At 39.2% G+C, this 27,547-nt stretch overlaps 1 protein-coding gene across 1 annotated transcript in view; it reads right to left on the minus strand.

The window, feature by feature from the left end:
• Positions 1–6,543: 6,543 nt before the first annotated feature.
• The window catches only part of SLCO5A1 (solute carrier organic anion transporter family member 5A1), a 120,970-nt gene continuing 99,966 nt past the window's right edge, over positions 6,544–27,547 (minus strand). The window contains exons 7-10 of the mRNA XM_054590236.1: positions 17,704–17,863; positions 15,691–15,932; positions 13,563–13,627; positions 6,544–7,749 (exon numbers count right to left, since the gene is read on the minus strand). Of these exons, the coding sequence (XP_054446211.1) occupies positions 7,292–7,749; positions 13,563–13,627; positions 15,691–15,932; positions 17,704–17,863 (925 nt within the window). The 3' untranslated portion in view covers positions 6,544–7,291. The remainder of the gene's footprint in view (positions 7,750–13,562; positions 13,628–15,690; positions 15,933–17,703; positions 17,864–27,547) is intronic.

Genomic DNA, 27,547 nt, shown 5'->3' on the forward strand with positions numbered 1-27,547 from the left:
TTAATAGCTATTAAAATGCTGAGGTCTACCGAGTCTGGGGCTAAGGCAAGAGGATAGCTACATCATAGCCTTTCCTCTTTCTTCATTTATCAAAAAGAAACTTTTTCCCATGTATCTATTTCCAAAAACCCAGTATCCAGATTGGTTCTGCCTCTCCTTTGAAAGTGTGAGATATTAAAGAAATTCAGGAGGAACCCTTTTGCCTAAATTGCATGCAAAGTTCAGGAGAAGGTGGTAGATTTGAGCAGGGGGTGCTATGTGCTCTTTGCATAAATGGCCCCCTTGAAGAATGCACAAAACAAGCCATGGAGGGAAATAAGCATTTACCCAGAAGTCAACAGACATGCACTTGCCCCAATAACTTCTGTATCTTGAGCTATTGTGACCCTTTAGTTTTGCTGTACCGGGGGTGACAGAGTGAGAAACGGAAACCAATTAGCCTTCTTTCCACCTACAGAGTGTTCAAGGCGGGCTTCTAAATATAAAATAGAACCACTTTGTGCCTCAGTCCATGAGTCATGCTGTTATTTCCACAGCTCCTTTACCTCCTTCTGCCTCTCACCCACAAGTCTCAGATGCTGGTGCACTTGGAAAGCTCTGCCATCCATCAGAAGGAACCTCAAAATCCAGGGCTTTTTCCCCATGGATGGAACCTGAACTCACATTCTTCTTCCAATTTCAGACCAGTTCCTGGGCCACTTTAGCAATGACTAATTCAGTAGAGAATGGGGAGAGAAAGTTTTAACTGCTTTGATGACCAAATTTTGATAGGTAATCATTCTTTTTTAAGCCTGAGACTTTCCTTTTGTTTATCAATTTTTAGAATAATAAGTTGGACTCCCTTGGGAATCATTCTTAATCTAGCACGGCCACCTGTGTGGGGAAAAACAAACAAACAAACAAGTCAAATGCTCACTATTTGCTTCCCTACACTTCCAGGATCCCCAAAGGTAGGCAAAGGGGCACAACTAGCTCCGACCGATGCAGTGCGGCATGTGCCACTTCCGGACTGAGAAAGAGAAAAGGCCCTTTCCCTTTCTCTGGGTTCTTCCTTTCCTTGCCCAGCAACTAAAACCATGTTCCAGATGGTGCAGCTTCCAGATGGTAGGATCTCTGTTAGGCTGGGTCCCTGAGGGACTAAGTGGAACAGACCCATATAGTCACGTGATGGACATGAGAAGTAAATTTTTGTGCTCTGAAGCCACTGTGATTCGGGGTTAGCATGTTTTTAAGCATAATTCAGCCTATCCTGACTAACATAAACCATACTTCAGGCACCTGGTTCTGCAGGCCCAAAGTCTGTTTGAATATAAATAGATAAGTGACGAACTACTTAAAAAGTATTCTCTTTGGTGACTCAATGAAAAATGTGCTCTCACAGGCTCTTAAACCTATAGCACTATTAGTTGACACGTAGGACATTTGGCTTCAAGGCAGAGTTATCAGTTATATAAGCAGTTCATTACTACGTAAGGAGTTCAGAGTAGGGGTCGCCTATTTAATCCAATCAACCATCCGCAGGGGGGCGGAGCCCCCACCCTGAGAATCTTCACCGTGAGGCAGTAGGGGGAGGAATGATTACCCTGGTATCGTTGCTTCCTGTCCTCGAGCAACAAAAATCATAAGAGACAAACTCATTTCAATCCAACACACTTTATTCTCTTTTTTTTTAAACTTTTTTTCTTAATTTTCAGCAATCAAGTATTCAAGATGTTGTAAACCAAGGTTGATTAGTACATTGACAATAGATTTCATTAAACACAAGGAAATTATACATCTTTAAATTACCTAAGAGGTCACCAAATAAATATTCATTTTAAAAATCACAAAATCAAACTCCTTTATGCACCAACTCAAAACAGCCTTTCATCACAAGCATTCACAGCCCTACACACAAAAACACACACACACGCTGAACACACACTCCGCTAGGATCCTAACGCCAGTTGGCCTGACACAGTGTTACATTTCCTTTAACTAAAGAATTAGAGGCTGACCTGCCTGTTTCGTGCTTCTCACTGACATTTGGGGTTAGGAGTAGAGGTATATATTTTAAGAAAAATGCCCACAATAAACTCTTACCAATTACTCTTTTTTTCCTTTTCTAGATACAAACTTTAAACTTCTTTTGCTCACCCCTTTGGTTTAACAGTCCCTGCAATTACATTAGTTTTAGTTTTTAATAATATCTTCTCCAATTTTAACACATAATAATAGAATACCAGAAAAAGACAACACTTTCAAAACCCCAGTATTAAAAACACCTTGCATGGGTGTACGTTTTTAGAGAAGAAATACGAAAAGATTACCTGAAATATTTTCCCCCTTTCTGAAATTATTCCTAGCATCCGATTATAATCTTGCTAAAATAAATATCAAAAGCACTGAGTTTTTTATAGAAAAAAAGGATTCCCCCTTACACGCTTCATTTTTGCAATGTCAAGTTCATGGATTAACTGTAGTAATGAGAATAATGAGTGCTTGTTTCCAGGAAGTTCTCCAGGTTTCCAAAAGCAAAGCACATGCAGTCCCTTATCAGTGAAATACTGTGGCGCATTTTTCATGGTGAGCATGCTTCATCAAACACTTCTAGCACCAAGGCATTGTTTTTAATGTTGCAAAAGCAGGGAGGGTCTTCCTCATATTTGACCCTTCCTAGGGCTGAGTAAAAATGAGGTGCTTAAAATAACCTCTTCAAACATACAGAGATTTGATACCAATGTAGCAAGAAACCTGGGATGGATACGGCCAGCAGCATCCTGAAAGATGAGGAAAGAAGACAGAATAGATAAAGTGCTCAAGGCCACTAACTTTGTAGTCAGCCATGGCACTCCCTTGGCCACCATGAAAGAGAAAATGCAAACATGTGTAAAGGCTACCTACTGGTCTGCATAACAGAGAATCGGCAAACCTGCGGTCTAGGCAATTCTGGGATTGTACAGTAGTGTGATGTCTATTTGCTTCTTGGAGTACTCAGTATGCACCAATACCTCAATAGTAATGTTCACGTTTCTGTGCCATTTAGGATGTTTTACATACACACAAAATCACAAAGTAGAATGAGCTACCACCCTGCACTTGGGCTCTCCTATAGCTCCTGGCACATGAGAGAATGTCCACAAATGCTTCAGGTCCATTCACACTATGAAGCTTCTCTTTGGTGCACCAGTGGTTGATACATAACCAACTCCAAAAAGAAACCTGGCTCCAAGCCGACCAAGGAAGGCCAGCTGAAATTGCTGACTGAGGAAGAATTTCCTTGGTGGGTGGTGAAAATGGAGGGCTGCCATTACCTCCACCAGGTAACGCCCTTCTCTCATGGCCGACATTTCCAAGTGCGTGCACCGAGTTGTTACCGCAGCCACTGACGGTCGCCACCGTGGTATGGGATATTACATATAACATTTTGTATATGTTCACTTAACATGTAACACCATATATACACACATATATATGTGTATATATATAGTAACATGTTCACTTAACATGTAACACTATATATATATATATTCATTTTAAACTTTTATTAAGAAACTTAAACCAATCTTCACCAAAAACTAATGGAAATGTTAACATTGTGAAGGGGGGGAGAAGGTGGAAAACCATACACCTGAAGTTCGAAAGTTCAGATTCTATAAATCTGAACCACCTTTCCTCATAATGTTTCATTTCGGAAACGCTACTGAGACTCAACATTACCCCCAAAATTGGATTTGTTCTATATTAAGTACACACTATAATTAAATACTTGAGGTATGTTATGACAAAAAATTTTGACCATAACACTTAGCTAAATAAATGTAAATTTACCTTGCAAGTCTAAACCTTAAATTTTAATGTTTCCTACAGATTTTTTCTATTTTACATAAAGAAATAATAACATCTCTACTCTTCAGAAACAGTAGCACATCAAAGACTGAAATGATTTACCTCACTATCTTCTAGTCACATCTTATATCTGTTAATCAAAACTATCATATGCACTATGTAGGGTAAGAAGTGAACCACTGAGACAGAGAAACCTGCATCGGAAGCTGCTCGCCCACTCTCCAGTTCCAAACAAGTCACTGTCCCTCTCAGAGCCTCAGCTGCCATGATCTGTTTTCAAAAACAACCACAAACACAAAATAACAGAACATGGTTATCTTTCAAAGTTATTAAGAGGATTAAAATGAACAATGTGTATTAAGTACTTGACAAAATGCTGTGCTAATAGTCAACCCTCAACAGACACTCATTTGTGTCCTCTCTGCCCACTCCTTTCTCCTCTAACCTTGGTTCTAAATGACTTTTGACTGTTTCTAAGAATTAAAGCCACCTACAAAGGATCAGCATTTCCTAAAAATGGAAATAACCAAAGAATGTGCTTTGACCCCCACCCAACCCTCTGGGGACTTTCTAAATCAATAGGCTAGAGTCAAGAATATTATATTTGCATATTAAAGCCAAATACTATATTAATCTACATATTTACTAAGAAACAAGATGACCTTTTCCAAAACAAGTAATTATAAGCCTAAACTAATGGAAAGTGGCACTTAAATTTATAATTGGAGCTGTGACTATAGAGTAACATAACCAATTTATTAGGAAGTATATAAGAACCTCCTATACACAATTAAACGGTATCATTTATAAAATAATCACTTTAGTTGACTACATAATATTCCAGTGATGCTACCAGAGCCCAAAGCATCTCAGGGACAACTCTTACTTCGTACATATTCCATAATTTTTACTACTCTTTCTGCACGCACCAATAACACAGTAATGATACACCTGCTACTTATAAACATTGGACACTTGAGAAAGTACAATGCTAACATTGTAATGTACAATTCATGCCAATTTCTTTGAATTCTGGCCTAATCATCCCCAAGGATTTCACAGAGTGGCAGATGGTAACGGGTCCAACGGTGCCCGGTAGTCACTGCTTGCAGAACTGGATGACAGTCCATGGAAGAGAAAAGGGGGGGGGCCCTCTCTAATTATACCTGCTCACTCCGTCTTCCCCTACCCTGGAGTTCTGAGAGTGGCTCCTTTTAAGAATATCCTACCAGGAAGAGAGAAACTGTAACAGTGTAGGAACATACTGTTTTAGCTACAAAAAAAACAAGTGCAGTCCCACCAAAATTTTCTCAGTGCCATTTCTTAATAATCAGGGAAGAATTAAGAGAACAGTACCTCTCCCCAGCCTACCTATCTTTAGCTCCAACACAAAAGGAAACTTTCTCTTTGAAAGGCTCAAAGATTTCCCCCAGAAGGTAAAGGGGAGCCCTAAGGCCCTGGAGTACACACTGGGTTGATCAGCAGTATTTTCTAAAGACCTTCAATATGTACCACATGGACCAAAGTTTGATGGACACCGGAGTAACTACAGGCAATAACTCAATGACTCAGTCAAACAAGACTGCTCAGAGAGAGCCCCTGTCACTGAGACCACTGGCTCCACCCGTGGAGACATTATTCGGTCCAATAGTGATAACCTCTCCACAAACTGCGTACAACCGAGAGACCCTCTTGACTGGGACCATTCCTAGGGAGAGAGGAAAACCACCCTGTACCGAGGAATATCCACACAACTCCACGGGGCAGCCATGGGTGGAGTGCAAAAAGCCTGAATCATGGGACAGCTATGTGGCTTGATCACATTCCTTCTGTGGAAAAGTGTAAACCACCAAGGAAGCTACTTTCCGGGTTAGCCTTACATGAGCACAGGCTCCTTGGCAGAAATTCTGACACTGGTGTTTGGCCCTCAAAGTCCCTCCCAAATCTGAGTTGTCACAGTTCTTTTTCTGAGAAGCCAGCTTCCATGAGATAACTTGCCATCGGTCCATGGTGCTGTCAGGAGTCATCCGCCTTAAGAACCATGTAGAAAGCATCCTGGGTGGCACCTATGTCGAAGTCATGTGCTAGGGGTGCTGGAGAGGGTCATGGAGAGTGAACCCAAAAGAAAAAAAAGAGGCCTCTCTCAAATCACTTTCAGAAGGTTACAATAGGAAGGAGTCAAAGGACAGTGTAAATGATTCTAACCCTAATAAAGCAGGATTCAGTACAACAGACCAGTTTATTTTGTATTTTTTTTAATCATTACTTAGGATCATACTCTAGGTCCGGCTCCCAGATCGCCCTCCTCCTGTATCAAGGTGATTTCCATATAGCAGGTATAGCTCTCCTGGTTTAATGACTCAATTTCAGTAACAACCATAGCAATTTTCTCTTCATAAGAAAGAGAACAACACAGGTTTGCTAAGTGTTCCCAGGCAGATAATTATAAGGATGGGACTCAATCACACACCTCTGAAGTTCCTTTTTCTGACTATTTTCCAACTATATTCCTATTTCCAACTATTTCAAGGTTACAATTCCTAACTACTCTTACATGAGCCCTTACGAGCTAAAAGAATTTCTGCAGCAATTTTTTGGGGGCGGGTGAGAAAGCCATGAGTTTCCTTATTATGCATCTCAAATTACAGAGTCTAGCCACATTATTTAGCACACTAGTTTTAAAGCCCCTTATGAAGGAATACTGGAGTTTATATTCAAGCTATCAGATGTTTTAAGCAGCCTGCTTAACTACCCTATGAGGGGGGCAGACAGACTAAAAGAATGTGTTTCATGAAATGAAGTAGCTGTTCCTTTTATCACACTATGCATATGGTTCCTTTGAAGCATTTGAAAAATCCTACTTGATTTGTAACTCTGCTATGGCTTAAAATGCTATTAACAGTACTTTAAAGAGCTTCCTCTTTTCAAAAACGTATCTGCTGTAGTCTCTGAAAGCAAAAGTAACATGCTGCACTTATTTTCCCAATCAAATTGCATAGTTGAGGCAAATTCATTTGTGCTTTGTAGCAGAACTCACAGTAGGTGTTCAGATCTAAAAACTTTTTGAGTTGTAAATGCAAAGCCATGGTCAAGCTCACCTTTGTGTAGAGTATACACTAATGAGATGCACCGCCATTACACTTCCATGATTTTGTTAACCATGTGCCTTGGCCTTATATGTATTGGAGCAGGAGCATGAAATTAACATAGTGGAAATGGTAACAAGTCTACCTAAACTCCTCCTTCTTGGAGAGAATTGGGAGAAATGTTCTCAGTCTCCTTGAGGTATCCAGCCCTCATTCAATAGTGGCTGTGTATACTGAGCTTTGTTGGTTTGAGGATTGTTGTCTTTAGAGGTTAAAAAAGGAAAGAAAGAGAAAAAGGCACGGTGTTTCTCGAGTCGCCAATATTCAACTCAACCAACAAAACTAAAGTCTTCCATTTTCAAGTTTCAGGAGGAAGGCTACACGGCAGCAGGACTCTCTTCCAGCCTCGGGTCTGGGGAGGAACTTATTGCTTCTGGGAAGGGCCCTGGATAGGTCTGTGCTGTGCATTGGATCCCTTTTCGCAGACAAGTCTCTTCATGGAATTCTCCCTGGGTGCTGAAAACAGGGCAAGATCTAGTCCGGGCGTACTTGTCGGCACCGTCGGGGTGGCCCACGATCTCGCTCACAGTGCCCAGCGGGAATTCTCTCCACCTTTGCCGCTGCAGTGCCTCCTCCTTGTATTTAATGGAATACCAGGCCAGAAAAATAAAAATAAAGCCAACAAATTTGAGGCCAGCAGCCAAACCAAAGTAGACAAAACGAAATGACGTCACATTGTATTCCCAGCAAGAGCCTTGCACTCCACATTCCTGTTGCCAGAGCATGCAGGTGGTGTCAATAACTGCTCCAAAATAAATTGGAGTAGGAATGTATGCTACAGGTGTATAGGGGGAAAAAAGAGAAGAAAATATTTAGCACATCTGATAAGAGAAAACATATGTGTAAATTAGCAAGGTGCTTTGTGTGCTCTGAATCCAGCAGAGGGGAGTGATCTTCTTGTGTCACCGGATTTTTTAAATTTGTCATATGTTGTCATAATATATTTATTATAAAAATGTTCAGGAAATTGGGGATACATTTAATCTTCCAGTTTGCAATTCAGTCAGAATGTGTTATTGATTTTTAGGATCATAAAAATATCTATTGCTGAAAAAATGCAATTTGGGAACCCTTTTAAACTTGAAAATCAGATTTTGTCATTAACTACTCAAGAGGCTATACTAGAAGTCTTGATGGTCCACTAAAACTCAGTACACTGAGTTCCGGCAGGTTCCAGTGCTGGATGAGAAAAACACTGTCTCTTATGAGTCAGAAATCCTATTAAATGGCAACTTTATAAAGGCACTCGGGACACAGAAATAATTCAGACATAAAATTCATCTTTGAAGCTTAGGAAACATCCGTGGTGAGCAATAGTAACTTCATTTCTGCACCATGATATAGACATTTCTTTAATCCCATAAGGAAGAAAGCCTACCCAAGTGGACTTCCTTCAGCACACCACTGCCTTTGCCGAACTGGGACCCTATCCCCCACTTGCCCACCTTGCATTCAAATATCTACTCCACCTTTAAATTCCTGACTCGCTCAGATGCCACCATATTCCCACTGCATTTTGTATATACCTCTACTCTTCAACTATCACACTGTTTGCGAACATGTCACCCATAAGCTCCTTGATGGCAAGGGCCATCCCAAGGACCAAGAGGACAGCCCATGGATCCTCAATGATAGTTAATAGAAGAAAAGTAATGGGAGGACAGGAGAGAGGAGGGAAGGAGAGAAAGGAGAGAGGAAGGGAGAGAGAACATGCAGGCTAATAACCCAGGTGGCTGTGGGTGATACATTTTTAAATACGATGCATTAATTTATAAGGGAACATGTTCACTATAAATAAAATTTTAAACTTTTTAAATACTTAAAAGTCTCTTTTTGCTTTGGAATTTGGGGAAATGGAAATTGGCTTGTTGGCTGAGCTGTACTTTTTATAATCAATAGAGCTTAAGGTTGCATTAAATAATAAGTGCCTGCAACGTTCTCCCTCCTGATGTCACAGTTTCCATCTGTTAACCTACCTTTACCTCTGCATCCAGATCAAATCAGCCTGACTCCAGGGCATCAGAGATAGGCCAGTGCAATGAGGAACTATTATATTTTTTCTTTTCCTATTCAACTACCCCTTTGCTAAACAAATTTTTTTCTTTGAAAATAACTTTTTAGTTTTCAAGAGAGATATAAGGCATACTTCTTAACTATATCAAAGTATGTCAAAATCTCCTTTAACCAGCATACTTTGAAAAATGGTACTTTCAATGTCTCATTGGTACCAAAAAAGACAAATCATGCATTCACTTAACCAGAAGTCTTTGACGCTCACTGGAAAGTGCTCTCGGCCCATCAACCACAACATAGGGCAAATTGAAAATCCCAGAGATGATCAAGGTTTCAAAGGGTCAGAAGATACCATTTAAAAATGTTTCACCTTTCAAAACTGAAATAAAAATTTAGGTCAGAAAACCCTTTTTCTGTCCTGTGAACAATGATACTGATTACTGTGGGAAATAACAGCTGTAGAAAATCAGACCGCCAGTTAAGAAAGAAAAAATATGCCTGGTGATGAGGAAGTCAATTAAAAATACATTGAAACTGATCAAGAGAATGGACTACTACTTCACATGCTATTTCCCATGCGTTGTTCCAAGGCATCAGAGGGTGCTGCAGTATTTGTAAAAATCAGAATATTCTTCATCCTCCCATGAGCTCTGCAACTTTCCATATTAACACAGTGCTAAGGAGATTCTCTTTTAACAAGTTCCTACATGTAAATTTGGGTATCTTTCTTTTTTCTTTTTAGAATATTTTATTTCTTTCTCTCAGAAAACTTGATAGATACACTCTTTCCCAATCTAATAAGATTACGGGAAAGAAGAAATTTTCTTCACAAATAAAATGAGTACCACTCCCCATTATTTTCATGTCAAAAAGGTATAAAGGGACAAAATGCAAGGATCATAAGCCCATCATGATTGCTTGGTTCAGTATTTCTTACTGTACAAAATTCTCTGGGGAATTTAGCCTGTTTATGTTTACAGTGAAAAGGGAACTGACCTAAAATTGGTTTGGTTTTGTGTCATCATATGACAGAACTGGTCAGCTTTTAGTTCAAATCAGAAAATAAGGAAGTTGGGAGAATCAAGATGGTGGAGGACTGAGTAAAGTCACACTGACCTCCTCCCAGGACCAATCTGGACTTACAACTAAATTGTGGAGAAATAACTTGGAACAAACAACTGAACAATAGTGAGAGAGGAGCCTTATAACCTCGGGCATACAGAAGAATCAGCTTTCGCACAACCTAACTGGTAAGGAGCACAGTAGAGACTCGAGAAGGTGGGCAGGGTACCCACAGATGGCAGCACCAGAAGGACACTAAAACGGCCCCGGAGATGAATGTGGTCTAAACCATAAGCACGGATCTTCTGCCAACAGCACCAGACCCAAAAAGTACACAGATAACAGCCAGCTGCGAAAAGCAGTAGGGTTGCTCTCTGCCAGAGACAGGCAGCGGGAGATGCAAAGGGCCATTTAAAGGGCCAACGCATAAATTTTTATTTGCAGCCACTTACCCTGGTCTTCGGCAAAGGAGGGGGCAAAGTGGGCAGGAGACATCAGAGGAGTGACTGGGGAATGAGGCTTTGGGGAGAGAACTGAGAAAGTAGCCAGCAGGATCCTGTGCTGACTCATCCATCATATGGCAGCAGCCATCTTGCTCAGTCTGACCACTCCCCTGAGCGGCAGCAGCGTGAGAGGACCCAACTAAGACTGCGCTACCCACCAAGGCTCTCAATTTAAATGGAAAGCAAAATAAGAAGTTTCCCAGACAAAAGAAGGCTAAAAGAATACATCTTTGCCAACCAGCATTGCAAAATATGCCGAAGGGACTGCTTTAAGAAGATGGAAAAAAAGTCTATGAATACCCAATTCCTTTCACAGTCACCAATACTTGATATTACCAATATTTTTAATATTTATTAACCTGATTGTGACAATGATGTGTTATTTTAATTGTTACTTCATTATAACCCCATCCGCAAGAGGGACTCCCCCCCACGCCCCGTGGTGTCTAAGCCTGACTGCTGATTGCAGAGTGACTAGATTAACAACTGAAGGAGAGAGCCACAGACAGTAGATTCCTGGCAGTCTCGAACAGATTGCCTAAGGTCACACAGGGTCGACAGCTAACATCATCAGAGGCAGATCCAGAAAGTAAAAACAGCAGTCTTCTACCATAGAAGTTCACACCACAAAGTCAGGAAATCAAGACAGATCAATTTAGGAAGCAGAAGCAAAAAAGAAGAGTCTCACACATAACGGGAAGACAAAGAAACACCCCCAGTTGAAGGGAAAGGAAGAACCCCCAGAAAGAGAACTAAATGAAATAGAGGCAAGTAAACTATTAGATATTCAGTTCAAAACAATGGTTCTAAGGAAGCTCAATGAGGTCAGTGAGCTCAGAGAGAATTACCAAAAACTACAGGGAAACTATGCAGAACTTACTGCAAACTATATTAGTATGAAAAAGGACATAGGAACTATCAATAAGAGACAAGAGGAAATGGACAATACAATTGATGACTTGAAGAACACAGTAGAAGGAATCAAAAGCAGGCAAGATGAAGCAGAGGATCGAATCAGCAAGCTAGAGGATAAGGTAGAAAAAACCTCCCAGAAAGAGTGAGAAAATGAAAAAAGACTCAAAAAGAATGAAGAGGCATTGAGGGAAATGCAGGACAACCTGAAATGTAATAATATCCATATAATAGGGATACCAGAAGGAGGAAAAGAGGAGGAAGGGATAGAGAACCTGTTTGAAAAAGTAATGATGGAAAACTTCCCTAATTTAAGGAGGGAAAAAGCCACACAAGTCCAGGAAGCACAGAAGATCCCTCTCAAGAGGAACCCAATGAGGCCCACTCCAAGACACATCACAATTAAAATGGAAAATATCAAAGACAAAGAGAGAATCCTAAAGGCAGCAAGGGAGAACCAGGTAGTACCTTACAAGGGAGGCCCAGTATGGCCAGCAGCTGACTTCTCAGCAAGAATATTACAAACCAGAAGGGAATGGCAAGAAATATTCCAAGTCATGAAAAGCAAAGGCCTGCAACTAAGACTGCGCTACCCACCAAGGCTCTCAATTTAAATGGAAGGCAAAATAAGAAGTTTCCCAGACAAAAGAAGGCTAAAAGAATACATCTTTGCCAACCAGCATTGCAAAATATGCCGAAGGGACTGCTTTAAGAAGATGGAAAAAAAGTCTATGAATACCCAATTCCTTTCACAGTCACCAATACTTGATATTACCAATATTTTTAATATTTATTAACCTGATTGTGACAATGATGTGTTATTTTAATTGTTACTTCATTATTGGTTGAAACTAAACCTGTTTTTGTATAGTTCTTGCCTATTTCTTTTAAAAAGTTTTAAATGACTTTTTGGTATTCTTTATCCATTTTTTGATTAAAAGAAAAAAAAACAAACTATTAACCCTTTTTCAGATGTGCTGCAAGTACTTTCCTATTCTATTACTTGTCCTTTACCTTTTTTATATGTATATTACTGCATAGTCTTAAATGTTCAATATAGTCATATTGTCAATATTTTATTTTATAGCTTCTGGGTTTGAATATTTACTTCAGGGTAAGAGAAATATTATTTTGTATTTTCTCCTAAAACTCCTTAGATTTTACATGTTGATTTTTAACTCACCTGAGTATTTTTTGTATAATATGTGAAATAGGGCTCTCTATTTGTTTTATTTCAAGTAATAGTGGTCTGTGCACCTTATTTGTTGAATAAGCCTTATTTTCCCCATTGATTTGAAATATCAATTTAATCATATATTAAATTGTTAGACAGATATATGTTTGTTTCTAGAATGCTCATTTTATTTCATTGATCTGCTTGATTATTTCTGTGCTGGTATCATGTTGTTTTAATTACTGAGGCTTTGTAATGGATTTAAATTTTTTAATATTTTACAATGGATTTTGACATTTAAATAAATAAATAAATAAATAAAATCAGCATTTTAAAGAAAAGAAAAAAGAAAGAAGGAAGGAACTCCTACCTTTTGCGACAACATGGATGGAACTGGAGAATATTATGCTAAGTGAAATAAGCCAGTTGGTGAAAGAAAAATACCATATGATCTCACCTATAAGTGGAATCTATTTAACAAAATAAACTAATAAATAAAATAAACCACAGGCAAGGAAACAGGGGGCAGACTGAAAGTGACCAGAGGGGATGGGGAAGGAGGACATTGGTGGACAGAAGGAGAAGGGACTAGACAAAGAACATGTATGAATGACCCATGGACATGGACAACAGAGCGGGAATTGGCTGTGGGAGAGGGGGGTTGGGTGGGATGGGCAGAGGAGGGCAAAGGGGGAAAATTGAGACAACTGTAATGGAATAAACATGATTTAAAAATAAAAAAAAATTGAAAACAAAACTAAAAAAAGAAAGAAAATAAGGAAGTTGTGCCCTTGCCACTAGCCTGCAAAATCCTCACCACTACCATGGTAATAAATGACTTGACTTGCCACTTTTCAAGGACAGTGAGAATTTGCCACCTGCAAAGAGGAACTAAGAAGCACACTTGGAAATTGAGGGACGTACCAAGCGTTCGCAATAAAACAAATTGCATTCCCAGAGCAAAAGGTCTCTCCTCATCTTCTACAGACCTAAGAGGAAGAGAAAGAGAGAAATGTTTTAAAATTGTGGTCTTGAGAAAATGACTGTCATATCAACCCTGCTTAGTGCAAAGCCAGGGACAAAAAAGATGCTCTGCCCAAGTATTTAATTTGCTAGAATATAATAACAATAGCCAAGCAAGACTGCTGATGGCTAAACAAGTGAATAAATGCATCTCCAGTGAAGACACCAAAGCAACTCCAGCTTACTCTAATTGTTTCTGTGTAAATGCTGATGGAAGGGGCAAAGTGTCAAGGCTGAAAGTACAGGAACTGGCCCTAACTGAGCTTCCCAAATCAGTTCTATTAAATATAGGAAGCATTTTTATCCTACTACATTTTTTTCTCCTTTTGCCTATACTTTCCTGAATGGTATATACATTGAAAATTACTCCCATAATTTCTCAAAGAAAAATATAGAGAAAAATTTTTGTAAATACATAGTCAAAAAAATATAAAGGGAACAAATCAAAAGTTAGGGAAATGTAGGCAGAGACAAATGTATTTGAAAAAATAAATTAATTAATTTTTAAAAAAAGTTAGGGAAATAATGAATCCCTTCGAGCTACCTCATTTTTTTCTTCTTTTCCTAAAACTTATGCTCCAAGTAATTCCTACATGACAGGGAGATTAGAGTCTATTGATTTTGCAATTAGCAAAGATTAAAGGGCTCCTTTTTCCACGTTTTAGGTTAGATGCCAACTGATGACTTGCCATATTTGAACACTATAAACTGGGCAGCCCTTATCTGGGTGACTGAACTTATCTTACAGAATTAAAGATCCTGTAGAATTAAAGGTCAAAGCATTAGATCATGAGTGATTTGTATTCTTTAATGATTAAGTACCTTCCCCTTTCTATCCCACATATGTGGGTTGTAGGTAGAGAATGTAAAATTCCCAAGGACCGGTGCACTTGTCATCTTTTCTCCACCTCTTTTATTTTCTCAGAGCATTTGCCCAATGCTGCACTCAGAGATGCTACTCCACAAGGGTGTGCCCATGGGCGGACTGAGTAAATCAACTATCGGGCCTTTCATGTGCGGTCTTCTACTGTAAAGGAAGGAACCAGCTGGGAGACCTCTAACTCGGTATCCTGTAGGCAGGAAGCCAGACTATGCAGAGTAGGTAGGCAAGGAGCCCAAGGGTCCTGCTTAGAAAGCCATCCCTGCAGCTAATTCCTACCAGGTGCCCAGCGTTTTGGGGACTAGAGGGGCCAGGGAGGAGATAAGGAGGAAGGACTCATTTCCCTTCCCGACTCCTTCGTGCGCTGTATGCCCACAGCCCCCTAAAGCTGCTGTGGGAGTATTCTGGTTCTCCCACGCTGCCCGCTCTCTTCCTTTGCCCACCGCAATCTTTACTGCAAGTACCAACATCTGATCGGAATGCACTCGTGACAACCTTTTTGATAGGACTTCCATTAAGGTATTTCCATATTCTCATATAAGAAAAAAAAACCCACCAGTGGGACCTACAATACGGCAAGGAAAGCACAGCGTGAACTTAAAAATTACATTTTTCCTGTTTGCCCTTTCCTTGTTCAACTCCAAAATTTCATGTTAGTAAAATTAGTGAAATTGGCACTTTGAATGGCAGGCCCAGCATAAGCTGTCAGTGGTCCTGAAGGTAACTATCTCCAAGGTTGGAAATAATATTTTTTGCTGTATGCAGGATTTATCAATTTCACCAAAATGACTTCCTGCCTCCTTTGGAGCCACGCTTCTCATAGCTAACACTGTGCCGGCTACCAGCTCCTGAAATAGAACCTTTTTGTGCAGAATCTCCAGGAACCCAAGGCCCTCAAAAGAAGTTACACTGAACTATAGGAATAAAACCCATCTGACAAAAGAAATTTGGGGAGGGTGCAATGTTACAAACTTCCCCTCTCTGAGTTGGGAAAACTCACTTCTCCTAAATTCACCAGGCAGACATCTGACTGCTTTTCCTGTACAACCTAATTTTGTTTTCCTCTGTGCATTAGACCCCAGTCCTGGAACATGTATTCTGGCAATTCTGAGTGTATAACCCATTGGAGAAGTTGAATGCTGTTCTCACCTGAGTGTTACTATGATGGCTGATGGTTGGGCACAGGCTGTGATGAAGGTGACTATGAAAAGAAAAACTAAGAATGGAATGAGGGTATTACAGGCCCGTTTGCACTTCCCAGACACAGCATAGCCATTCTCGTTGAGATATGTTTTGACAATAACCACGCGGAGCTGACTGCGCTGTCCCACTGTGGGCGGAGTAATCACTTGCCGGCTTTGGACACAGGTGCATTCAGTGTAATTCCTTATCTAAGTGACAGATTATAAAGATCAGTCAGTTGTGTGTCATTCAAAAGCAAAATTCAGCATAGGAATAGTAAGACAAGTTTAGGTCAAATGCACTCCAATAACTCCAGTATTTTTAAAAATGCAAAACATTTACTTAGAAATATCTTCCTCATTGTTAAAAATAAGGGTCCACCCCTGGCTGGTGTGGCTCAGTGGATTGAGGGCCAGCCTGTGAAGCAAAGAGTTGCTGGTTCGATTCCCAGTCAGGGCACATGCCTGGGTTGCAGGCCAGGTTCCCAGTAGGGGGTGCTCAAGAGGCACCACACATTGATGTTTCTGTCCCTCTCTTTTTGAAATAAATAAAATCTTAAAAAAAAAAAAGAATAAGGGTCCAAAGTGCATGTCCAACAATATCCAAATCCGATGGTGAAAATTGTTTAAACCTAAACTTTTCTAAGGGGCTTTCAACACTCGCCTTCAGAACATTCATATATTGTGCACTCATTTTTGGTCCTAATCAAATGCTGTTTTCATTACTCTTTAACTCCTGAGCTCTTCAATAGGAGAAGCCCTCAAAAACAGAAACCAAGCCTTTTTTTTTTTTGTCTGTTCCCATCAGAGCACCTAGCACAACCCTGCATGCAGAGTAGGAGCTAATGTAAATGCAGATCATTCATAATGGCTTCCATTCCAATAACAGTGCACACAGATAGCATTGGCTGTTTCATTTGAAACCAGCTAATTCAAGAGACTAAAAAGGTGTTTTAATGAAGCAGCCAATTAAGCATCTTGCCTATTATGTTGCTTTTACTGAATGGACTTCGCTGAACTCACTGCCACTGTGGCCTCTCAGTCACTTAGAGAGGCAGGAGGAGCAAATGTGAAGTTGAGATGCTATGTGGCCATCTGAGCTCCGGGCACTGCGAGCCTCTTTTGTAAGAATGAGGGCTGTGCACCAGAGGACAGGCTCACTCCCAGGGAAGGACTTAGCCACCAGAAGGACAGATCTCATTGTCTCTTTCAACTGATCACATACTGGAATGCATCACTTATTTAATGGGGAACCAGCAACAGGAATTCTCAAGTTATCATTTTCATTTAAAACTCAAGAGTCAAATATGACATTCCAGAAACATGCAGTCAGTGGGATAATGCCTTACCACCAGCCTCCTACAATCCGTTTTTATGCAAAGAATGAAACCAGGCTCAACAAGGAACTGAGTGGAATATGAAAACCTTTCCCCACAGTATCACAGCCTATTTATAATTCACAGGGAAGGGAATTCTCAAAATAGCCTATTCTTGAACTGACAGAAATATCTTTACTCTGAAAGCTAAAAAAAAAAAGTCAGAACCAATAATCTATGAAAAATGGCCATTGCCCATCTTCACTGACTCTCAGCAGGGGATGTACACTCCTATTTTCTTCAGTCAGCACAAGTGTGGTCACCTTGACCTTCAAATCCATCCCGAGGGTCCTGTTGGAGGAACAAATGAGAGGCCCAGCATTGAGCCCTATCAAGTTTCACTGACTTGGCACCAAATGCAAAGTAAGCGAGGGCTGATAATGGAAGCAAAACGCTGCACCCAAACACCCCAATCATCCCTGGAAAAAATTAATGGTCTTGCATAATTGTCCTTCCTCTGGGTTTGTGTCAGAGGTATTTTGTAGATTATTTGAAGTTTCTTGAAAAGGGAGACTGAAGTCATGTATTTGTGTCTGAATTCTAACACATCCTCATCACAGGATGTTGGATTAACAACAGTGCTGCAACTTGTGAAATATACTCACCCCAGTGCTAAGATTACCGCTATTAACACAGCCAGCCAGACAGGGGTTAAAGTATGTAATTCCATCTGATCCACAGACTGGCTCGTACTCATGCGTCCTACAACCACAGTTAACATTACAGCTTCCGGTCAGGTTCCTGTGAGGCATGGTAAGAGAGGGCCTAAGAGAGAAAAGAAGCAGATTGTAACATGTGTTAAGATAAAACTAATAAGGAGGTCCTTGACATCAACTCATTTGTTCATTTTAGAGAAGACGTTCCCATTACATCAAAGCTATGGTAGTGTGAAGTGGCACTATTGATAATTATTTTTATAACTTTAAAATAAAACAAAACATAAAGGAAAATGTTACCACTTTCTGGTACCACAGATTCAGTAGCTTTGTACCAAATTTTCTGTCCTGCCTCAGTTCTACCCTGCGCTCTTGGTGCTACGGCCCTGTCTCAGCCTCTGGGCCCAGCCGTCCTCACCTCAGACGTTTTGTTCTAGGTCTTTACAAATCTGGGCCTCAATTCCTTTAACTATAAAATGGAGGAAATAATTTTGGGGGCAAATCAATAACATCATTATGAGAGCATAGATATGGAATCCATCAATCACAGTTGTCAATACAGGTTCCTGTGGCCAAGAACTTTAATTGTTTTAGACTAAATTATCACAGAAAGCCATGGGACTCCAGACAATGATTATTAGTGAGTCCTGGTTCCTCGCTTGGGATTAAGTACTTACATTGACTCTGAGTGAACATGAGCCTTTTATTTGGAAGGCTAACCTGTCAGAAAGGCTTTTATTTATTGAGAAGGTGATGTGCAATCTCTTCGCATGAGGAAACGTGCAGTTTATTGCAGCCCTCCTGCATTTTCTGCCCCCGTGATGGGTTCACTTCAGGCTGAGGAGAGGTTGCTTAGGGTTCCTCAGATTGAAACACTTGCACCATTATTATAATCCAGTCTGTTTTCTCAAGAGTAAGTGATGATCAGACAAGATTTTATATAGAGTTTTAAATTCTATTTTATTTCTTGTTAACATTGTATGATGAACATTTTCTATTGACTATGTTAACGTGAGGTTATAGAAGTGTAAATTTGGTCCTGAGCTTAATAATATTCATAGGTGCTTTTGAAATAAAAGTTTAAACAGATATTACATAATTTTATAGATTTCATGTGGATTTGTTTAGATCTTGGTTGTAAAATTTAAAACTCACTGGACAGAATTTTGCTTATATTTTATATCTTCTTGATATTCCTAAAATGAAATAAAACAAAGTTTGTGTCTCCAAAAGAGCCAAAAATAGGTGGAATTGTGTACTTATAGCTAGAAATGAACTCAAAGCCTATTAATAAAATAGCTAGGATAGCCCCAGCCAGTGTGGCTCAGCTGGTTGGACATTGTCCCACAAGCTGAAAGAGCATCAGTTTGATTCCCGGTAGGGGCACATGCCTGGGTTGTGAGTTCGGTTCCAGGTCGGGGTGTGTACAGAGGCAACAGATCAATGTGTGTCTGTCTTGCATTGATGTGTCTCTCCCTCTACTTCTCCCTCCCTTCCACTCTCTCTAAAATCAAAAATAAAATTAAATTTTTTTAAAAAGGAGCATATGATCTCACCTATAAGTGGAACAAAACAAACAAGCAAGCAAAATAGAACCAGAGACATGGAAATAAAGAACAAAGTGACCGTGACCAGAGCGGGAGGGACCCATGGACAAGGACGACAGCAGGAATGGGGGAGAACTGAATGTGGGAGAGGGGTGGGCAGGGCAGGGGAAGGCAATGGGTAGGAAAGGGGGACAACTGTAATTGAACAATAAAAAAATTTTTTAAAAGGTAGCTAGGATAACCCAGAAACACACATACCTAAGATCCTTTAAGTAAACCTTTTCCTTGTACTTTTCAGAGAGTTCCTTTAACATTAGTAATAATATAATAAATAAAAGATTTTGAATGGTGCCACAAGATTTAAATAGTAGGGGGAAAAAACTTCAGTGGGTTAAGCTGTCCCTGAGACACAGATAAGGAGGTGAATGGTTTAATTAGAGAATTTAGGAGTGATTGGCCAGAAATGCTAGTCACCCAAGGGCTGGTAGGAGCCTACTGTCTAAGAGACCATACAGCAGGAAGGCAAGCCCAGGAGCGCGGTGACAAGGAGAACGGAATGCACCTGTGTGAAGCTGAGGCACAGCCTGAATCAACAGACTATACCTATTTAATTTCTACAGTCTTAGTACTTTGGAACACTAAAACTATACCGAGAGAAGTAACTTGGGGGAAAACCCCAACCTCCCTGATTTTGGAGCCAGGAGGCACTGGGTGGATCTCTCTGACCCACCGTCACCAGTCAGTGTTGAACACAGACAACTGAGAAAACGCTTCCCCGTCATTTCATACCTCCAGACATCACCCATCGGAAAGTCCTGGCTCAGTGCCTCAAGTCACAAACTCGGAAGATGATATAATAGATTTTAGTTTAAGTTCACAGATATGACATGATAAATGAAAGGTAATAAAGCTAGAATTAGTGAATGATTTATTAAGACAGTACAGGTTAAAAATTCTATACATGGACATCAGACTGAACCCCATTTTTAACAACTACTTGAAGAAAAAGTAAAGTGAAGAGCAAAAACTCACATTATGAAAAGTACTTATGTTAAGTATTACTTAAACCTCAGTTTATACAGTTAACCCCAGCTCTTTGGCTGCAGGATGATTAGGACACACCTGTGTGAAATACAGTTGAGCAAACACCAAGGGGGGAAAAATACATTCCCTAATTAAAATAGCAGGGAAATTGGGGGTGTTTGAATTGTAAATTATTTCAGTTGGAAATGGGCCAGGGTATTAGCTACAGCTCCTGGGATTTTTTTTATAGGGAAGAATCATCAGATTCTCAAATTTGAAGTTTCTTTTTTTTCCTTGAATTTTATTTTACTGTGGTGAGAACACGTACTGTGAGATCTATTCTCTTAACAAGTTTTAAGTGTACAATACATTGTTGTTGACTGTAGATATAATGGCATACAGCAGAGTCCTAACAGCTTATTCGTCTTGCTTCAATGAAACTTTATGCTGATTGGCCAGTAACTTCACATTTTCCCTCGCCCCAGCCCCTGGCCACCGATATTCCACTCCTCAATTCTATGAATTTAACTACTTTAGATCTCATATAAGTGGAATCATGCTATATTTGTCTTTCTGTAATTTATTTCACTTTGAATTGGTTGTGGCTTATTTCACTTATTGTCCTCAAGTTCCATCTACATTGTCACATATTGTAGTTTCCTTCTTCGTAAGTCTGAACAGTATTTCACTGTATGTATACATCACATTTTCTTCATCCATTTATCCGTTGATGGACATTTAGGTTCTTTCCACATGTTGGCTATCAAATCTGAATTTTCTAAGGGAACCACTAATATCACATCAGATTCTTTCTACAAAAAAAACTGACTTCATTTTGGCTCAAAAGGAAAAGTTCATCCCTTTAAAACTTCCCAACTCCACCCAGGCACCTAGATGCTTCTTGAATACTCAATGCTAATTCAAAGGTGAGTCCATCATTAAGACCTTTAATGTCAGAAAATTCAACATGCTGGTGAATTTCAAATTAAAATTGCTGGTAAACCTGGAACTCCTTATGCAAACTTTAATAAATGGAATTTGCTTATATTTGGTGCCTTCTTTTTTATGTTTTCTTTTTCCTTCAGAATAGTTTAATAATCAAAGGCATTGCATTAGGAATCAGAGAAACCTACGTTCAAATCCTAGCTATACCATTTCCTAGTTATGTGACTCTAAGAAATCATTTGACCCCTCTGAATTTCTTTCTCTTCACATTGCTTATTGTTTCTGGAGTTTATTCTCTCTATAATTCTAAGAAACTAAAACTATTATTAACCCATATTAATGATAAGGAAATTGAGGCACAGAGGTTATGAAATTTGCCAAGTACCTTATTCAAGCCTCACAGTCATTCAACAAGATAGATATGATCAGTATCCTGACCTTAAAGATGTGGAAACCAAGCACAGAAAGGTTAAATAATTTGCTTATACTCACACAGCTAGTGTGTGGCAAGGCCAAGGTGCAAATCTCAACTGGCTGCCTTGAGAGATGCAGAGCAAACGCAGAACATGTGCGAGTACTAAGCCTTATGCCTGGAACTCAGCGGTCTCAAAATATTAGAAAACAGGGCACCACTGAAGGAAATGGATATATTTGTTATCATTCTTTTAGTAAGGAAGTGGTGTGAGAACTTAGGTGTGTACCTATATGAAATACAAAATTTAAAATGGCACCATTGTGGTGTTTAGAAAGAACACAACCTCTGCAACAGATATTATGGGTTGGACTTAGTTCCACTCCTTATTAGCTGATGACTTTGAGCAAATCATTTCACTACTAAGCCTCAGTTTCTTTAATGGAAACATGTGCATAATAGTCCAGACAGTCGAGTGAGGTTGTAAGCGTTAGATAAAAAAGACATGTATTAAGTGCCACTCACTGTTCCTGACCAAACAATGCCTGATAAAGAAAGGCCCCTCTCTTCATTGCCACTTCCTTGATCTTTCTCTTTATTGGCTTCAAAGAAGAAAAAAATCCCAATGCAAGTCTCAAAATCATGCAGAACAAGAAACAGTTTTTACTAGGCAGGCCAACCACGTACTCTTGTGTGGAGCAGGTAGTGCACCACACAAGAGCACTCAGCCAGGGAGCGTGGAGAGGCTGGAAGGTCACTCATGCCCCGACTGGAGAAAGGGTCCCATTATTATTCACACAAAGGTAGATGCCACTGAAAGGTGTGACTGAACCATCCAAAAATGTTTATGTTAATTCAATTTTAGACTATCTTCCTAGAAGTATCTGGGGAACCAGAGGAATTCCCCAGGGACACTGGGTTTTGGCTTTGCCGATTTATAAACTTCACTGAGTTCAGCCTGTAAACACTACAATGAACTAGATCCTTGCAGCAGCTTCCAGCACTCTGGATCAAGTTTTTCTCTGCTGAATACAATTAAATGAAAAGTATATCAGAACTCATGGATTTATATAATTCAGATGTTTATTTATATCAAGTTCTTACTAATTTCAGTATCATTATGGGTAACATCCCTGAGCAGATATAGATACCAGAACATTCATTCATCTTTCAAAGCAGAAAAAGAAGAGGCTTTGCATGATCTAGAAAAGAAGGAAGTGAGACCAAAAAATAGCTTTTTTCAGCATATACTAAGTGCCCCATACCATACGAGGAAATATCATAACACTTCCTTTATATAATCCTCAAAGTCAAATTTGCAAACATTTCTTTACAATATTTGAATGCTTTGAACTAGAAGTTGAAAATGAAAAAAAGAGAAATAGACTTTTTATTTTCTATCCTCTGCAGTATTTTAATTTTTCAGCCATATGTGTTTTACTTTAAACATGCTTATAACTGGGTATGATTCACATTATCACCAATTTTACACATGAAGAAACCAACACTTGACCACATTAGGTAATTTTTTGCAAGGCCACACAGAAAATGATGACACTAGTAGTTGCCTTTGAAAATAACACAATTTTTGACGAAGAAGTTTGGGGCAAGAAAGAAAATAAGTTCAAGGAGTTTATTCTTAGGCCCTCAGTTTACCCAAAAATGCAGACGAGGAGGTTGTACAGTAAGAAAAACAAGACTATACTTTTATTAACCAGTGTCACCCTGACAAATTCAATTTCAAAAATAAGAAGAGTAGGGTAAGATAAAAAAAACTCGAAGAAAGGATTAAAAAAAAAAAAAGAACTGCCATCATGGGGCATAGGAAAGGAAGCTGATGAGAGCCAAGGAAATGGATTGCTCAGCAAAGATGGGCGCCTGCTAAGATTGGAACTCATAAATCTGTAATGGAGCCAATCAGCACCATTATATAATTTTCACCCAGTCATGCTGAGGAGTCCAGAAATCAGTTGATTCGGGACTGGCTAGTGACATGTGGTGTTAAGCAAGGGCTTTAAAATGCTTTAAGGTGACTTGCAGTTTAAGAGCAAGTAAGACTTCTCTCTAGTCAGGCTGTTTTCCATTCCTTCTGAGGATGCACTTAAAATGAAAGTAAGAATAAAAGGAATAAACTGGCAAAGAACAATGGAAAGAGTGACACCAAACTTCATGAAAAGAGCAAGAGCATAGGCACGGGTTTATGTGAAATGAGCAGGAGCTGCCTTGGAGAGGAGCCAGCCCGGCCGACGGAACCTCCGCAAGGCTCCGAGCTCCCACTCGGCAATGGAGCAAAGGCAAAAGGGAATGTATAGGTGAAAAGAATGGGAGTCCTTGCAGATCTGAGGAAGAAAAGAACTGTATCACTGGGTGCTTCCATTTTCCTCTATTCACCCACCTTCATCCCAACTTGAGAACCCAGAAATTTACCAGGAAGCTCCTCTCTAAAAAAATTGGAAAAAGAATTTTTAATTAAGCTTCTATTCTAGATGTGAATAACTCAGAATAAAACTTTTTCAGCCTTGTGTTTGGCGGAGGGGGAAACATAACATGAGAGATGCCAGGCTGAGTGTTGTCAACCTGTAAAACCCAAAATAAACAAAGAGAAAAACTGACTCATAAAATCAAATGATAAGATGTAAGGCATAGAAATAAAGTTTAAAAAAGCTAATTATATACACAGAGAGATCTGCAAAGACATTACTCCCTAAAACAACATGAGGGTGCTTTCAAAAGGAAACACTGAGAATACAACAAAGAAAAAAAGCATCTTCAAAATAAAATATTTACATAGAAAATAGAAAACAGTGTTTGGAAAAATCTCTCATAACAAGACATCAGAAGTCTGAGAGAAAAAAATTAAACACATAGGCAAAGAGCCCATACATTCCGACATCTGATTTGCAGGAGTCCTGGAGAACAAAGAAAAAATGAAGAGGAGGGACAGAATAAAGCTATAGGAGGAGAATTTCCCGAGGTTAAAAAAGACCACACACACATTAAGAGAGTTCAGAGAGTACCTGGTACAATGAATAAACAAAGCCCTACGCCAAGACATTCATTCATCTATTCCTTCATTCATGCAACAAACACCGTTGTGGATGACGGCGTCATGACTATTATTGAAAGAGTTATAATATCTGTCCTCAAGAAGCTCATATTTTGGAGACAGGAGACAAGAGCAAAGGAAACAATTCAAAAAGATAAGTTCTGATAGTAGTAAGTGCTATGAGGAAACTAAACAGGAGTAATGTGATTAAGAATGAAGGGAGAGTGCGTTTCCTCGGATTGGGCAAAGAGGGAAAACATTGCTGAGAAAGTAACATTGGAAGGGTCTAGTCAAGACGGAATCTGAGGGCAACGCACTTCTTATGAGATTTCAGAACACTTGGAATAAAAATTATTCTTAAAACATCCGAATAAAGTTGGCCCCAGAGAAATGAGAACTAGAACTGGTATTAAATTTCTTATCAGCAGCAATAAACTCTACATTACAAATAAAGCAATAGCTTCAAAGTTCTCAGAAAAACAATTTTTGGCTTATAACTCTACGCACTCAAACTCTCATTTAAATGTGAGGGAAGAATAAAGATACTTCAACACACTTGCAGGCTCAGAAAGTTTTTCTTGCCACGCCCCCTTCTCTAGGATGTTATCTAAGGATTCTTCTCTCGCCAGATGAGTTTACAAATACGCAAACAAAAGATAGTAGATACAAATGAGATCTATGAAAAGAAGTTCTAGGATATAAATTATGTCAAGAAAGCAACCAGTAGAATTGAAACAAAGGATGGAAAGATCCAGGAAAAAGAAGTCAATCAACAGAAAGTATTATCGAGAACTTAAAAATAAAGGGCAGAGGTAAAGGAAAGAAGAATAGGCCGTTAGAACTCAAAGACAAATGACACAAGAAAGTTGTGATCTAATATGATACAATTTTAAGGAGATTCCCATCTCTACTCAGTATCATCTCTACTCTTAGCATCTTCCTTCATCTACATCTTTATTTTCTGGAGAAAATGAACATGTGGTGAGGGGAAGGCAGATTCAAAGAAAACAGAGGAAATGAAAGTGAGGCAATTATTAACTCTAGGAAAATCAATGTTGCACAAAAGAGAAAATCTACTCTTGATACCCTACTTGTGGCTCAGCAGCTAACAAAACTGTCATAACCATAGTATGAAAATATCAATAGGGGATTTGACCACAAGTTGCGAAGGAAAAGCTGAACTCCTCATTTACCAAGATAGAAAATCACGAAAAAATGTCTCAATTTATCTATTATGACTTCAAAATATAGAGGTAGATACCAGAACAGACACCTAAAAAAGAATTTTAAAATTATTGCCCCTGGGAAGTAGGATTATTCAGAAGGCTGCTAGATTTTTGCTAGTTTTTAATTCTATTTGTGTTTTCCAAATGTAATAAAAATAATTCAAAATAGAAATTATTCTTTTTTTACCTCTATTTAGAAATTATTCTTAATTTATTAGTTGTGACTAATAACAATAGCTAACTTTCAGTGAGCACTTACTGTGTGCCAAGTATTGAGCTGAGAGCTTTACAGATTGTTACTCAAGTAGTCATGGTCTGCAACCCTCTAAGGTCATCTCCATTGCCATAGACTGAATGTTTGGGTCCCTGCAAAATTCGTATCTTGAAACCTAACTCTCACTGTGATATTATTAGGAGGTGAGGCCTTTGGTAGGTAATTAGATCATAAGGGCAGAGCCCTCATGAATGGGATTACAGATGGTACTTGATTTATGATGATTTGACTCAGGATTTTTTTGACTTTGTGATGCTGTGAAAGTAATATGTTTAATAAATTACATGAGATAGTCAACACTTTATTATAAAATAAGCTTATAAAATAAATTGGGTTTTGCCCATCTGTAGGTTAATGTAAGTGCTCTGAGCACATTTAAGGTAGGCTAGCCTAAGCTATGATGTTCAGTAGGTTAAGTTCATTAAATCCATTTTTGACTTATGATATTTTCAAATTATGATGGGTTTATCTAGATGTAACCCCATCCTAAGTCAAAGAATATCTGTAGTGACCCTTATAAAAGGGACTCTAGACAGATGCCTCTCCCTTTCTACCAGGGGAGGACACCACCAAAGACAGCTGGTGCCTTGACCTTAGACCTCCCAGCCTTCAGAACTGTGAGAAATAAACTTCTCTTGTTTTTAAGCCACCCAGTTTATGCTATTTTTGTAACCACAGCCCAGACTAAAACACTATTACCATCACCCCATTTTACATGACAATACTGAGGCCTAGAGTTAAGCAACTGCTTAAGCAAAGTCAAGATTTGAATTTAGATTTGACTCAGGAAACTGAGCTCTAGTTTCATACTGCCTTATACTTTGTAAAGATTTTATTTCCTATGCAATTCTAATAGGTACCGTCAAGAGGCCACACACCTGGTACATGTATCACACACACACACACACACACACACACACACACACACACACACGCACACCCCATCCCCTGGTGGAAAAAAGAACTCTTAGGACAAATGGCCATATTCTGTCATCTAAATAAGGTCTGATTGGCAGTTTCCTTTTTTTCTCTCTAATAGTTGAGATTGGCTAAATTAAATTAAAGCTTTCATTACTCAAATTTCAAGTGAAGCATTTTATAACATAAAACTCCACTGAGAACCAAAATGAAACAGAGTGTTTGTTGGTACCAAGCACCAAAAACGAGGGGCACTCAAGTTCTGTCCACTGAGCAGATCCTAAAAAACCCCCATGAACTCAAGATATAAAAGTTAAGGTTTTCATAGCTCTCAAAGAAGAGTTTTCCAACTTCTTTAGGCAAGGCTGCAGAAAAATTAATGCTCGTATCCGTTGCTGGTTA

Source organism: Pteronotus mesoamericanus, unplaced genomic scaffold (genome assembly GCF_021234165.1).
Source record: "Pteronotus mesoamericanus isolate MK-2021 breed Mesoamerican mustached bat unplaced genomic scaffold, CSHL_Meso_final scaffold_174, whole genome shotgun sequence".
In the NCBI taxonomy this organism is placed as follows: Eukaryota; Metazoa; Chordata; class Mammalia; order Chiroptera; family Mormoopidae; genus Pteronotus; species Pteronotus mesoamericanus.